We start from the raw sequence: 15470 nt of genomic DNA on the forward strand, positions 1-15470 counted from the left end.
AAAACTGAAAAATATTGAAGAAAGGATGCTGGCATGGCTCAGCTGTCAATTGCACATGTGAAAACTGAAAAATATTAAGAGGTGATGCTGTCATGGCTCAAGTATGGTATTTACTAATTATACTATTCCTTCATTTCGTGTCACATTTGTAAAAACAAATACTTAAAATGAGCATCTTTTTTAATTTTAAAGTAATATTAATTTTCTTTAAACAAAATTGATTTCTCAAATTAATATTCTGTCCACTTTATACTATAAGTCACTTTACAAAAATAAAATTTGTTCCAAATCATAAGTATTGTTAGTGATTCTATTAAAATAATAAATAAAAATTGTACAATTTCTGTTTGGTTTCCTTACATTTCTATTTTATTTTTTAACTAATGGATTGAAATAGTTAAAGACAATTTTGTCAAAAAAAATTCAATAATTAAAGACAATCAATTGCATGGTTTCCTTCAACTGTCTAGCTTTTAAACTCTTTGAAATAGTAGATGATAGCCAACGGTGCCGTTGTGTATCATAAGCACAAAACGGGATTTTCTTTTATTTAACTAATAATATTTTTTTCTTAACAACTTTAACTAATGGTTTTAAATACCTTTATAAAGCTTCATGAATTTTTATTTGTCTTTTATTTAACTAATATCATTTTTCTTACACCGCCCATTTCAATAATCTTTGCATTCTTGAATTTTGAAATCAAGTATATAAGTTATGAAATCAAGTATTTTGGCAATTTTTTATACATATCAATTCTGACCCGATTCATCAATACCCTGTTAATACATGTGACCCGGTTCTATAAATACATAAAGACCAAGTTTTGTCTAGGTTTTTTAGAATTATTATATTATGACTACTAAAGAATATATGACATCTAGGTTTTGAGTGTATAATTATTTTGTAGACTTTAAATTTTTAGTCATTTATTTTTATTAAGGAATTTTTGAGTAATTTTTGATTGTATGCAATTTATAACATATATTTAACATTGTTTTTGTTTTGATAAAATCAATCGATTTTGATTGCGATTTTATGATTTTCGATTTTGCTATCATATAATGATTATACAAAAGTAGCTGAATAAAATCCTTCGATTTTAATTGCGATTTTACGATTTTTGATTTTGCTATTTCCTATCAATGTGAAGCAAAATTCTGAATTTGACAACCTTGATCAAAGCACAATATAATTTTCCTTTTATCATAAAAATGATAATTTGCTTTATTCCTTTTATCATAAAAATGATAATTTGCTTTATTTGTCAGAAAAATATATTATATTTCCTTCAGTTGGTTAACGTGGTATTGATAAATTATTTTGCGAGGCATGCATGGGAACACTGAGTCTGAGGTATGAACTTTCTTCATGTTCCCATCACATTCACGTCCTCTCTACTCCAGGTTCCCATCACAATCCAAAAGGGAAGCTTTAATTTACAACTCATAAGTGGGCTTAGGTTCAACAAATGCTCTCAATGATTTCTCTTATTCCAACCATTTGTCAGGTTTTTTCTTCTGCCTTTGACTTTATGCGACAGTGGTCTGCAATGTTTCTTCTATCATTGATCTTTCTATTTCTGATTTGATTTCAAACACTTCCATTTTCAACTTTAGAAAAAGTCAATTATATCTTCGTGACTTGAGATTTGATTTTCATCTGACGTAAGTCAATAATGTTATACAGATGATTGTGGAATGAAAAAGATGAAAAAGCTGACGTAAGTCAATAATGTTATAGATGATTGTGGAATGAAAAAGATGAAAAAACTAAAATTGGTTCATTATTGGGTTGTTTTCAAGTTGGTTCGGTTAACGCTATTATTCCACTTGTTGACTATATCTTGAGATTTGTCTTCAGGATTCTGGTGGGCCGATCACTTTTGCTTCGAGATCAGAAGTAAGCGTCTAGTTTCAAGTTTTTGGGTTAGTTAAGGTGTCTTAACCGAAGGTTCGGGAGTTGAGGGGTGTCTTAGTGATTTGTTTCTGGAGATTGGTGAGCCGATCGTTTTTTGATGCGAGATCGGGAATCAATTTCATGACTCAAGTTTTTGGGCTAGTTTGGTCTTTTCTCCGACATACCAAGGATTGATTAGTGGTGGAATCTGAATGAGTGCGGGATTTTGACTCAGTTGTGGTGATGAGAAGGTAAGATGTTTTTCTTAGGGGTTTCACCGGGTGTGATGGTTTTCTTGGAGTGGATTTGGTGTGAGAAGCAGACCATAGACATTTGGATTTTGTTTCTGTTGTCATTCACAATGGGGTGAGATTTTGACTCAACTTTTAGTTTATGTTGGTTAGTGGGGTTTTAGCTTGGTTTTGGCATTGATTTGATTTTGGAGGTTTGTTTTTTATTGGTGTTTAAGATGTACGTTTTATGCATTACCTTTTTAGGGTTCTGCCTATACATGGCGTCCTTGCTTTGTAGTTTCTATTTTACCGGTCCTTGTTCGTCTTGTGCATGGACTTGGTTATTAATAAATTTTACCGTTAAAAAAGAACTATACACGAATTAAAAAAAAAAAAAAAAACTATACACGAATTCAAAAACACATATTATTTCATAAATAGACAACATACCACAGAGAGATAGATATGTTTTTAAATGAGATTTTTTAATCTCAACAATCTATTTTTTTAAGTATTAATTCTTCTCATTACATAAAAAAGATATTCCAATTAGACATGTCAAAATTATATATAGTATGGTTAATGGATCATGGAGCTAGAGAGAAAAGAAAAGAAACGCAGCCTTAAACAAGAAAAAGGATGGAAAGGGAAAGAAGCTGAACATGAGTGAACCTTTATCTTCTTTTTCATGTCAATAATTTTCATTGATATAAGCAGATGAGACTTTTAGGTGAATAGGGTAGCTTTGACTATCCCAATTAGGGGTGTTCGCGGTTCGGTTTGGATCGGTTTTGAGGTAAAAAATCAACCGATCCAAAATAAAAATCATGTGCGGTTCGGTTCGGTTTGGATGATTATGTTAAAAAAATCCGAACCGCCAAATATATGCGGTTTAATTTGGATTGGTTTTTGGATATCCAAAGTGCAACATGTAATTTTTTTTATTAATATTAATATTACTCATACACCGTAAAATAATAGGTTTGATAAAAAATATGACACAAATTTATTAAAAAAGTTAACATTACACGATGAAAATGATTGATTATATTTGAAATAGATGAAGTAGTAATAATATAGATTAAATTAATGCAATATATAAGATTAAATACTATACCAATAAGAAATATATCAATGCAATATATAATACTAATAAAATAATAAATAAGTATAAAAATTTACTTTTGCGGTTCGGTTTGGTTCGGTTTGGTTTTGAAAAGGCAATCCGAAATCCGATCCGATCATAGCGGTTTTCCCAAAACAACATCCAAACACATCCAAAAATATTCGGTTTTTTGCGGTTTTTGGTTTTTTTGGATCGGTTTGCGGTTTTATTTTGGCTCGGTTTGGATTTGAACACCCCTAATCCCAATTCATTGATGATAAAAGCATATGATTTGACGAAAGAGCAATGCAATTGATCGCGATTGGAAATATAGCGAATTTATCAAGAACAGATTGTAACCGTTAGATATGGCCTATACACAATACATGGGTGGTTGGTAAAAAAAGATTTGGATGGAGAAGGGTATTATAGTTTGTACAGTCGTGATGTTTTCGTGATTATGTTTCTCGGGATAAGTAGCATTTGCCTTTACGAAATGTCAATCAATGATGTTTGAACCAAATATAAATAAACATATGAGACTTTTTCATGTCAATAATTTTCATTGATATAAGCAGCAGAGGTTTTTGGGTGAATAGGGTTGCCTTGACTATCCCCAAAACTTTATTTTATTTTAATGATTAAGTGCATTTACATATTTACCTATCAAATAATATATCATCAGCTATTCCAAATAAATCTATTTGCTAAAAATTAGCACAATTAATTTTAAAAATTTTATCATTTTGACACTTTTATTTTTTATTTTGGTACAAGCACTACTACAGAAATGACATTTAACATCAGTTGAAATTGACTTTTCACATCGGGTCCCACCCGATGTAACTAAAGGTGAGGTTAAATGTCCATGACATTTCACATCGGGTTCATACCTGATGTGATAGATGACTTTCCATGTGAGGTTACTTAAGTTTGACACTTTTATTCTTTACAATAACTATAGAGCAAACATTTAAAACAGTAAAATTGTAAAAAAACTCGAATGAAATGGACGAAGTGTTATTCTCAAATAGTTTATTTGTTTATATTGAAAAGACTTTTTTTTGGACCATTTAATTAGTATAGCTTATGATGTCCGCGTCTGCTTATGAGCGGGAGATGTATGCTATTACGGCTGCAGTCAAGAAATGGCACCACTATCTCTTAGGACGTCATTTTCGGATTTTTACCGATCAACAAAGTCTAAGATGGCTTCTATCTCAAACTATTCAAACACCGGCACAACACAAGTGGCTCGTCATACTTTTGAGGTTCGACTATGAGATTCATTATACTCCGGGGCAAACCAATGTGGTTGCTGACGCCCTTTCACGACCGGAAGAACCAGTTGTTCTTATGTCAGCCACCCTCACCGAATGCCAACCAATGTTACTGCAGAAACTCTGTCATTTCTATGAGACAGATGCGGTAGGTAACACCCTAATTCATAAACTAATTGGTAACACCCTAATTCAGAAACTAGTTGGATTGGCTGCAGCTACCCATTTCACATTCCATCAAGGGTTACTCTTTTTTAAAGAGAGTCTATTTATACCAGCGGAAATTGAACTGTGAGCCCAAACTTTGAAGGAATTCCATGCTACACCTATTGGGGGACACTTCAGGGTTAAGGGGACACTAGCGCGTATCACGACTTCTTTTTCATGGCCTAACTTAGCTAAAGATGTGAAGGCCTTCATCCAAGCATGTGTCCCACGTCAGCAACACAAGTACTCTACTCAAAAGTCACAAGGCTTGCTGCAACCTTTTCCTATTCCGAATCAAGTATGGGAGGGCATCTCCATGGACTTCATCACCCAGATGCCCCTTCTTATGGGAAAACTATTATTTGGGTGGTGGTAGAGCATCTCACCAAGTAGGTCCACTTTATTGCTCTTCCTTCACACTTTTTCGCAGCCTCTCTAGCTCATGTATTCATTACTGAGGTTTACCGGCTTCATGGGATGCCAAAAACTATCGTTAGTGATCGTAATTGAATCTTTGTTAGTCGTTTTTGGCAAGAGCTTTTTCGATTGAACGGCACCACTTTGTGTTTTTTTTTGGTGCGTACCATCCACAAACGGACGGCCAAACAGAGGTGACCAACCGGACTTTGGAAACCTTCCTTCGTTGCTTCGTTAGTGATAGTCCGAAGCAGTGGGTGTCTTATCTTCCGCTAGCAGAACATTGGTATAATTCGTCCTACCAGTCAGCCAACAAGAGGACCCCTTTTGAAGCTCTTTACGGAAGGACTCCCCTTACCATCCACTCTTACATATAAGGGTCAACTGCAATTGCCACACTCGATGAAAACCACACTGCACAACATGTCAACATCAAATTCTAAATTTCATTAAGAACAATCTGCAGCAGGCGTAATTACGTATGAGAAACCAGGCTGATTTTCACCGTCGCGACCGCGAGTTCACGGAGGGTGATTGGGTGTGGCTGCGCCTCCAACCTTACATGCAGAATACTATGCGTGATCGCCATTTTTCCAAGTTCAGTAAAAGGTTTTTTGGTCCGTATCTGGTCAAAAAGAGAATTGGCCCAGTAGCGTATGAATTAACTATTCCAGCTGAATCGCGCATTCATCCGTTTTTTCACGTCTCTAAGCTGAAGTTATTCCATGGGACTCCGCCTAACACTACCCCAGTTCTGGACCCCTCTGTTGTAGGCACCATGGTTTCACTCCAACCAATTCACCTCCTTGGCTCAAGACAACTCCACACCAAGAATGGTCTCGTGGTACAGGTACTGGTTCAATGGGAAGGACTACCGGCCATAGAGGCTACATGGGAAGACAAGGACAAATTACTGAAGGCCTATCCTGATGTGCACCTTGAGGACAAGGTGAGCCTTAAAGGGGTGGGTAATGATACGCATGTGCCAATAACAACATCTGCCAAGAGTCACACTGGGCCGAAGGAGAACAAGAGCCCAAAGCAAGCAAGGGAAAGGATAGCTCCCATAAGGACCAATGATTACATGTTAGGTGCTGCAAGAAAGGGAAGCAAGAATTCTAGAAGAACCTAGAAGCTAGACAACTGTCTTACTTAGTAGAAGGGATATTTTATCATGTTATCTATTTTCATTCTTGTTGCAATTAGTTACCTCAATAGAGGGATCTGAGTACACTTGTCCTTATCAGATAGGGATAAAGAGTTTTCTTTGAGCTATAAAGGTAAACCGTTTGTAAGAATGAAAATAAAATGAATTAATATCAGTCTTTTTTTTTCCTTCTCTCTCTTTCCTGGAGCCTATCACTGCTCGAAAGTGACTTCTTTCGTCTATCCCTATCAGAATATGAGTTAACTCGGATCGTCTTGTTACTCAAACTTCAATAATCTAGAGTTTCGATGAGATGTAAATAAAATATAGTCAACAATTGACATAGACATGATTCGGATTAAGTCGGATTGTCCTCATTTTTATTTTTTATTTTTTTGTGAAAATGAGTTAAATTTTACATTTTGTTATAGTTTTTCTTTGTATTTGGACTATGTACGACTTTTGATTTTCTATCTTTTTTCAGTAAATTTTTGTTTTTAAAGTATACAATATACATTGCTTTTTATTTTTTATTTTTTTTGGTCAAGTTTTATTTTTTTTAATCTCTAAATTTTTTATAGTATTTTGTAAATTTATCAATTAAATTATATTCATTTTTCCAATTCCATTTGTTTGCTTTTCGTTTTGTTCCTGGTTTTTACCAAAATAAACTCGGGGATCCACACTGTTCCTGGTTTTTACCAAAATAAACTGGGGGATCCACACATGTGATCTATTTATGATACTTTAATAAGACCCCTTTATGATACTGGCACATGCGAAGTAAAATTGTAGAAAGTCAAAGAGTTGATTAAAATAAGTTTCAAAAAAAAAATTGGCTTGGCACATCAATTTTTTAAGAAGCCGAATTATATTAGCCAACGTCGGATAATATTTTAAGGGACATAGTAAGTAAAATTGACATATTTTAAGGGCTCAATTATTGGTATATAAGTGAGATTGAAGAGGTACATGTGAAGTAAAATTGACTATAGGCTCATATATAATTATTTTATTGGAGAAGGGATCATATATATATTCATTTAGTCCTCAAATGACTCAAACTAATAGATGGACAAGAAATTATAATTAAACCTAAATTCTATTAGCTGGATTCCATCTCTTAACAAACAGAAAAATAGATTCGATCAAAAGATTTTCACAAAATTTTATCAATTAAATAATTACACGAGATTTATAAAAAAATTGTAGAAAGTCAAAGAGTATATTAAAATATGTTCCATGGTTTGGCACATGTCATTAAAAAATTAACCAAAGGACTGTATTGTTAGCACTACTGGTTGGTCTATGTTCTCACATCACAACAAAAACACGTTTTCATTTTATTCCTCTACTTATACATTTGTTTCCACATCCATCAAAGCATAAAACTTCACTGATAAACCAATTAAGTAGCAGTAATAACAAGTATGTTACTTACACTTTTTCTTTTTTATCCATTTAAATTTGCTATTTTTTTTCATCTTTGTGTTGCTTGCATTGCTACTAACTTTTATTCCATTATTATTGTGGTGGTATGAAATGCTTTAGGTTTTTTTTTTTCTTCCTTCAACTGAGTTTAATGCATGCACTTGACATTCTTCATTTGTTTTTCTTCAATTGTGTTAACTTAAATGTTGTGTGCTCACGTTTAAGAGGTTTCAGTTTAGTGGTAAGAGTTTCACTTTCTAAACGGACAAACTTCAAATTCTCTCGGGATAGTTGTAAAATGATCATTGACTAATGCCACTTTAGTTAATGGTAATTACCCCTTACCCAATTTAAAAAATAAATAAATAAAAATTTTGATCACAACAATGCTAAAGTTATTTGTTTGATTTTACTTGACATTTGTTAAATCTTGTTGCTCTATTTGACATTTGTAAAAATCCCGTAGGAAACCCGTTTCTTGTGGATTGTACCAGGGATTTAGGTTCCAAGGTATAACCATCCTGGGTAATTGTTTTCTTAGGATTTTAGAAACCGCAGGAAAGCGCCCGAATACCTAAAATACCCCCCGTTACTTGCTGCCTAAGTAACTACAAATCAGGCCCATAGAAGGCTATAAATACAACCCTTGAGAGCTTTCTCAAGGCATCCAATAATCAGTCTAAACCCTAGAATACGATATTTAGCCCTAGTATCCCTTATTGTGCTTTTAGCAAGTACAATGGGGATTGAAAGTTTGCTACTCTTTATAGAGGGTTTATATAAATAGTCATAAGTAGTATTAGGTATATTAAAGAAAGTTGCTTGAAGTTGCAATCAATCACTAAATCAATTCTGTTTAGATTTTCTTAAGTTTTCAAACTTTTGAAGATTTCAGCTCTGGTCCCCTTTGGTCCTTAATTATTTTTGAAACATACTACTCTTAGAATAAAAAGATTTTTTTGGAAATAAAATATTCTCCACAAGGAAAAGTTGCCTTCATTTTTGTTGGCATATCTACCCTCATTACTCTTCCCTTAGAATTTATGGATGCCTTTAATGAATAGAAAGCGATTGTTGGCAATTCTCTATGCTTTTTATTGATGGTTGAATTTATGAAGGAAAATGCTGTAGATCGCGACAAAATTCCAAGCAAAAATATCACGACCACCTTTGTACTGTGTACCTTGATATTGTACCATGATACCATCTTTTATTCCAACCATCCTTGATATATGTTAAAGAAAATCCAACGGTCACCTTGAATTCACGAACACTCGTGAAATTGCTTGTCTCTATAAATAGCAATGCCCATTTATGAATTAGTTTGATTCAACTTTTAGAGTAAAGTTTTCACTCTAAAGATATGATTATGTTGCAGATTTTTTTTTACCACAAAAGAGAAGGTAAAGATAAAATGGAAGATTTTTGGAACATGATTTGTGGAGATGATGATTCAGCTTGTTCTTTACTTCAAGGAAAACCTTTCTGTTTCGATTTCGAGGTTCTGATGAATCCTTCTTCATGCATCAACCATTTGTTGATCATTTTTCTTAATCTGTTGTTGCTAATAATGTTGACATTTGTTATGATCCAAAAGTCTTTGGTGAGGTCAATTCAGGATCGGAATAGAGCGGAAAGGTATTCAAAGTTGCAGCTAGTTTCTGCAATAACCAATGGCTCTCTTGGTTTGTTGCATTTTTTCTTAGGCATTTGGATTTTAGAGAAGTTAAGGAAAAACCTCACTGTTTTTCCTCATACTTGGTGGCCACTACAACTTCTTCACGGATTCACATGGATCTTAGTTGCTTTAACTATAAGTCTTCTGCCGAAACAACTTCCAAGAACATGCTTGAGACTGTTTACTATTCTTATATTTTTTGTTTCTGGTATTTTATGTGCTTTGTCCATATCTTTTGCACTTAGCAGCAAAGAACTGTCCCTTAAGATAGCTTTAGATGTTCTATCTTTTTTGGGAGTACTTTTGCTGCTCTTTTGCACATACAAAGTATGTAAAGATGAAGATATTGACAAGGAAGTAGATGGAAGTCTATATGCCCCTTTGAATAGCCGGGTCCGTGATGTTGATCCTGCTAGTCATATAAGTGCAACCCCATTTGCCAAAGCCGGACTCCTTAGTCGGATGTCTTTTTGGTGGTTGAATCCACTGATGAAAAAGGGTCAAAAGAAAACACTTGAGGACGAAGACATCCCAAAGTTGCAAGAGTCGGATAGAGCAGAAGTATGTTACTCGTTATTTATAGATCAATTAAATAGAAAAAAGCAGAAGGATCCATCATCTCGATCATCGGTGTTATGGACAATCGTTTTGTGCCACCGGAGAGAGATTTTGATATCAGGATTCTTCGCATTTCTCAAGGTACTCACTCTTTCTTCTTGTCCTATAATTTTGAATGCCTTTATACTGGTGGCTGAGGGTAATCAAAGTTTCAAATTTGAAGGTTACTTTTTGGCCATCTCACTTTTGTTTATCAAGATTTTAGAGTCCCTATCTCAAAGGCAGTGGTATTTTCGCTCGAGAGTTATTGGTATGAAAGTTAGATCGTTACTTACTGCATCTATTTATAAGAAACAGCTGAAATTATCCAATGCTGCTAGATTGATTCACTCTAGCGGTGAGATAATGAACTATGTGAATGTGGATGCCTATAGAATCGGAGAATTTCCGTTTTGGTTTCACCAATCATGGACAACAGTCCTCCAACTATCAATTGCATTAGTAATTCTTTTTCGCGCTATTGGATTGGCAACAATTGCATCGTTGGTGGTGATAGTTTTAACCGTGCTTTTGAATGCTCCCCTAGCAAAGTTACAACATAAGTATCTAAGTAAACTTCTGGTGGCCCAAGATGAAAGGTTGAAGGCTAGTTCTGAGGCTCTGGTGAACATGAAAGTGCTAAAGTTATATGCATGGGAAATGCATTTTAAAAATTCCATTGAAATCCTAAGAATTGTTGAACAAAAATTGTTATCTTCAGTGCTATTACAAAAGGCATACAGCCTTATGCTCTTTTGGTTTTCACCTACTTTGGTGTCTGCTGCTACCTTTTTGGCTTGTTACCTCTTGAAAGTTCCTCTCCATGCAAATAATGTTTTCACATTTATCACAACCGTGCGCCTTGTGCAAGATCCTATTTCAACCATCGGAGATGTTATTGGAGTGATCATTCAATCAAAGGTTGCTTTTTCTCGGGTTGTAAAATTTCTCGAGGCACCTGAGCTTCAAACTACTAGTGTCAGAAAGAGCTGCGATGATGAGAAGTTAAAGGGCTCAATAAAAATCAAGTCTGCAGATTTTTCATGGGAATGTAATATATGGAAGCCAACAATACAAGATATTAATTTAAAGGTTAGAGCCGGGAAAAAAATAGCTATTTGTGGAGAAGTTGGCTCAGGAAAATCAACTTTATTAGCAGCAATTCTCGGAGAAGTGCCTAATACTAAGGGGAAAGTAAGCTTTTATTCCTTCTATTTTATGCATATCGATAACATTCCTATACTTTGTTATACTTTAATTTATTATAACTAGATTAAATTGGAGGTATTTTCATGTCTTTTATTCGAGACGTAGATACTATTCGTTGGCGTTAAATTCTCTTTTGTAATTTACAGATTGAAGTTTATGGAAAGTTTGCTTATGTTTCTCAAACAGCTTGGATTCAAACTGGAACAATACAAGAAAATATTTTGTTTGGATCAACAATGGATGTTCAAAGGTATCAAGAAGTACTTCATAGGTCTTCACTGATGAAGGACCTTGAGTTGTTTCCGTATGGTGATCTAACCGAGATAGGAGAGAGAGGTGTTAATCTAAGCGGGGGTCAAAAGCAGAGAATTCAACTTGCTCGAGCTCTTTATCAAAATGCTGATGTATATCTCTTGGATGATCCTTTCAGTGCTGTTGATGCGCACACTGCAAAAAATTTGTTCAATGTAATCACTTCTTCCTTTCTTAACAAACTGCAATTACATCATAAGATTCATTCTTTATTGATAAATGACATTGAAACTTGATAGGAATACATATTGGAAGGACTTGCCGGAAAGACAGTCCTTTTTGTGACTCATCAAGTTGACTTTCTCCCATCTTTTGATTCTATTTTGGTAATTTCTTGTATCTTAGTTTTTTTACAGAATACTTCTTCATGCAGCTATAATAATTGTAAATATATGGAATGTTTGTTTTTATATATCTTTTTTCAATCTATGGTTTGCATATCACTTCTTGTTATTCAATGTTGATCTTTTTTGCCTCAATTGCGGTACGAAACCTAGAGGAATGTGAATAGGGTTCTTCTAATTTTGAATTCTTTGAACAAGCAATTATATTTTAGGGCTCAAAATACCAGGTTCTTATACCATTCTTATCATTGCTCAAATTCAGTGTTTTTATCAGATTACTTGCCATGTTCCTGCTTTTTTTTTAGTATATTTCTTCTCTTCTACAACTTTTTCAAGCCTCCTTGTACTATTTCAAGGCTTTTCGAAGAAAAATATTGATATTTGACCTTTTAATTCTTATTTATTAATCAGACATTTTTCTGTCATTAATGTCATCTTCGACTTGTACTACAACTTCTTAATGAACAATTCCTTTTTTCTTACCACAGTTGATGTCAGATGGAAAAATCCAACAAGCTTCTACATATCATGATCTACTAACCTTTAGCCAAGAATTTAAGGACCTTGTTAATGCACACAAAAAGATTGGCAACCCTAATCATCTTCTAGATGTTACTTCAGCCCCATTACATTCAAAGTCTAGTCGAGAGATGAAACAATATTCCATAGAGAAGTCATCTAATGCTAAAAATGGTGATCAATTAATTGATCAAGAAGAGAGAGAAAAAGGAGACACAGGGTTGAAGCCTTACTTGCAATATCTCAATCAGAAAAGCGGCTACATATACTTCTTCCTCAGTTCTCTTTCTTATCTGATATTTGTGATCTGCCAGATATCGCAAAACTCATGGATGGCTGCTAATGTTGACAATCCTCAAGTCAGCACATTGCAATTGATTACAGTTTACTTGATGATTGGAGTTAGTTCTACGGTTTTCATTATAACCAGAGCTCTACTTGCAACTGCATTGGGAATTCAATCATCAAAGGTTTTATTTGGACAGTTAATAAATTCTCTTTTTCATGCACCAATGTCTTTCTATGACACCACACCCATGGGAAGGATACTTAGTAGGGTAAGCTTATTAAATTATTTTTACCATACATATGTAATCGATGAAATAATATATTTTGACTAATGTTTAATTAACTTTTTTTCTTCTTTAGGTATCGTTAGATCTGAGCATTGTGGATCTTGATATCTCTTTTAACCTCACATATTGTATAGCAGCCAATATAACTTACTATTCAGGTCTAATAGTTTTAACATCGGTCGCTTGGCAAGTCTTGTTTGTGTGTATACCAATGGCTTATGCTATTATTCATTTACAGGTAAATAACATATCCAATTTAAATCATACTGTGGTGATTAAACGGTGTATTCATTTCTATCAAATTTTATATTTTTTTATCGTTTTGTAATGTGCTTTAATTAACTTTTGGCATTCCTTTATATTGTAATAGAGACACTACTATGCATGTGCAAAAGAACTTATGCGGATAAATGGCACGACAAAATCCGCCGTAGCTAATCATGTAGCTGAAACTGCTGCTGGAGCTATGACAATAAGGGCTTTCGAGGAAGAAGATCGTTTTTTCAACAAGAATCTTGATTTAATTGATGTCAACGCCAGTGCTTTCTTACACAGTTTTGCCTCGAATGAGTGGTTGATCCAACGGGTAGAAACAGCATACGCAGTTGTTCTTGCCTCTGCAGCACTATCCATCGCTATGCTTCCATTAGGGACTTTATCATCTGGTGAGACTTTTCTTATATTCATGAAAGTCATATGCTTTTATCATCAATGCATTATATATCTTATTATGCAAGTTTCTTATTTTCATCAACCATTGTTCCAGGTTTTATTGGTATGGCCCTTTCTTATGGCTTTTCATTAAACAGTGCCTTAGTATATAGCATTCAATACCAATGCACTCTAGAAAATTATATAGTATCAGTAGAAAGAATAAATCAATACTCTCATATACCAAGTGAGGCCCAAGAAGTGAGTGAAGGAAACCGTCCTCCTATTAATTGGCCAGATGTCGGAAAAGTTGAAATAAAAGACTTGAAGGTAATACGAAATTATTTTTGTAATGTGAATCATATTGTTCATAGAAAATGTGAGATGAAATGAAATAGATAATTTCATTGTTTATATTATTCCAGATACAATATAGGCCTAATGCACCACTTGTACTACATGATATCAATTGCACCTTTGAAGGAGGGCACAAGATTGGGATTGTCGGTAGAACAGGCAGCGGAAAATCTACTCTGATAGGTGCTTTGTTTCGTCTTGTGAAGCCAGCGGGTGGCAAAATTATAGTCGATGGAATAGACATATCATCTATTGGCCTTCATGACTTGAGGTCAAATTTTGGTATAATACCTCAGGATCCTACCCTTTTCATTGGGACAGTTAGATATAATTTGGATCCTTTATCTCAACATTCCGATCAAGAAATATGGGAGGTAATTATATTCAATTTCTAAATGTTTTAAAAGTTTGTTTATCCTAGCAAATATGGATTAATAGTTACTTTCATGTGAAGGTTCTTCGAAAGTGTCAGTTACGAGAGTCTGTCAAAGATAAAGGTGGCTTAGATTCCTCAGGTAATTATAATTCATTTCAATGTTGTAACTAAATTTTCCGCAAGAACATCTTCTGAGGAAGGATTAAAATGTTATGCAGTCGTCGAAGATGGATCAAACTGGAGCATTGGACAAAGGCAACTATTCTGTTTAGGGCGCGCTCTTTTGAGGAGAAGTAGGATATTGGTGTTGGATGAATCAACTGCATCAATTGATAATGCGACTGATTTAATTCTTCAAAATACCATTAGAAAAGAATTTGCAGATTGTACAGTGATAACGGTAGCACACCGAATACCAACTGTGATGGATTGCAATATGGTTCTTTCCATAAGTGACGGTACGTTCATATCAAATGTCGAGTAAATAATTAGATTAATCCTTAAATGACACTTTCATATGATTCTTTACTTGTTTCCCTTCAATGAATTGAAATTTGTGATTATTTTACAGGAAAGTTGGCTGAGTATGATGAGCCAATGAAGTTAATGAAGAAAGAAAAATCGTTGTTTGGACAACTTGTAAAGGAATATTGGTTTCATTTTCAGTAGTAAAGACTGATTTTAGTACCAACATATTTGTTATCATTTTTTTATATGCATAATTAGCAAAAGAAAAAATGCCAATAAAGTGTATAATCTATTTCTATCTATTTATTATGATCTATAATTTTGTAATCAAGTCATAGTATAATAATGTTACATATCAACAATTACATCCCAACTAGGTTGGCACCCCGCAAAACCCCCATCCTATGCCGCCAATCTCAGAGAAAAATTTTATTAAAAAAAATGGGGAAAAAGAATACAAGAGGGGGACTTGGCCAAAACCCTAAAAAAAACAAAGAACAAAATGAGAAAACATAAAACTGAAAAATAGAAAACAACTGACTGTGGGAACCTAGAGCGAGGAATCCTACTCTGGTCCAAGAAGAAATCAGTCTGAAGAGTCTGAGGCAACACCGAGAACCAAACTGTGTCCTATATTGAGTGTCTCATATTAGCAAGCAAATCAG

General features: G+C 34.2%; 2 protein-coding genes across 2 annotated transcripts; both read left to right on the plus strand.

The window, feature by feature from the left end:
* The first annotated feature begins 5622 nt into the window (after positions 1-5622).
* On the plus strand, positions 5623-6273 carry LOC146914210 (uncharacterized). The gene has a single exon (XM_085721020.1). It carries the CDS (start codon positions 5623-5625, stop codon positions 6271-6273), a length of 651 nt encoding a protein of 216 aa, XP_085577146.1.
* A 2570-nt stretch (positions 6274-8843) lies between these two features.
* Positions 8844-15173, plus strand: LOC146914211 (ABC transporter C family member 10-like). The gene is made up of 11 exons (XM_085717107.1): positions 8844-11188; positions 11350-11670; positions 11755-11841; positions 12348-12935; positions 13027-13191; positions 13324-13618; positions 13720-13934; positions 14030-14335; positions 14416-14476; positions 14556-14795; positions 14909-15173. The coding sequence occupies exons 1-11, from the start codon at positions 9083-9085 to the stop codon at positions 15004-15006; spliced, it is 4482 nt and encodes a 1493-aa protein (XP_085573233.1). The 5' UTR covers positions 8844-9082; the 3' UTR covers positions 15007-15173.
* The last annotated feature ends 297 nt before the right edge of the window (positions 15174-15470 follow it).

The sequence above is a fragment of the Medicago sativa genome, chromosome 6, assembly GCF_051527215.1.
Source record: "Medicago sativa cultivar Bolivia chromosome 6, Bolivia_mono, whole genome shotgun sequence".
NCBI classification, from domain to species: Eukaryota; Viridiplantae; Streptophyta; class Magnoliopsida; order Fabales; family Fabaceae; genus Medicago; species Medicago sativa.

Excerpts from the sequence above, each read along its gene's own strand:
- LOC146914211 (XM_085717107.1), top strand. The coding sequence starts at position 9,083 with ATGATTATGTTGCAGATTTTTTTTTACCACAAAAGAGAAGGTAAAGAT. Across the intron at positions 14,477-14,555 it reads AGGTGGCTTAGATTCCTCAG|TCGTCGAAGATGGATCAAAC; the intron begins GTAATTATAATT and ends AATGTTATGCAG. Across the intron at positions 14,796-14,908 it reads GGTTCTTTCCATAAGTGACG|GAAAGTTGGCTGAGTATGAT; the intron begins GTACGTTCATAT and ends ATTATTTTACAG.
- LOC146914210 (XM_085721020.1), top strand. The coding sequence starts at position 5,623 with ATGAGAAACCAGGCTGATTTTCACCGTCGCGACCGCGAGTTCACGGAG.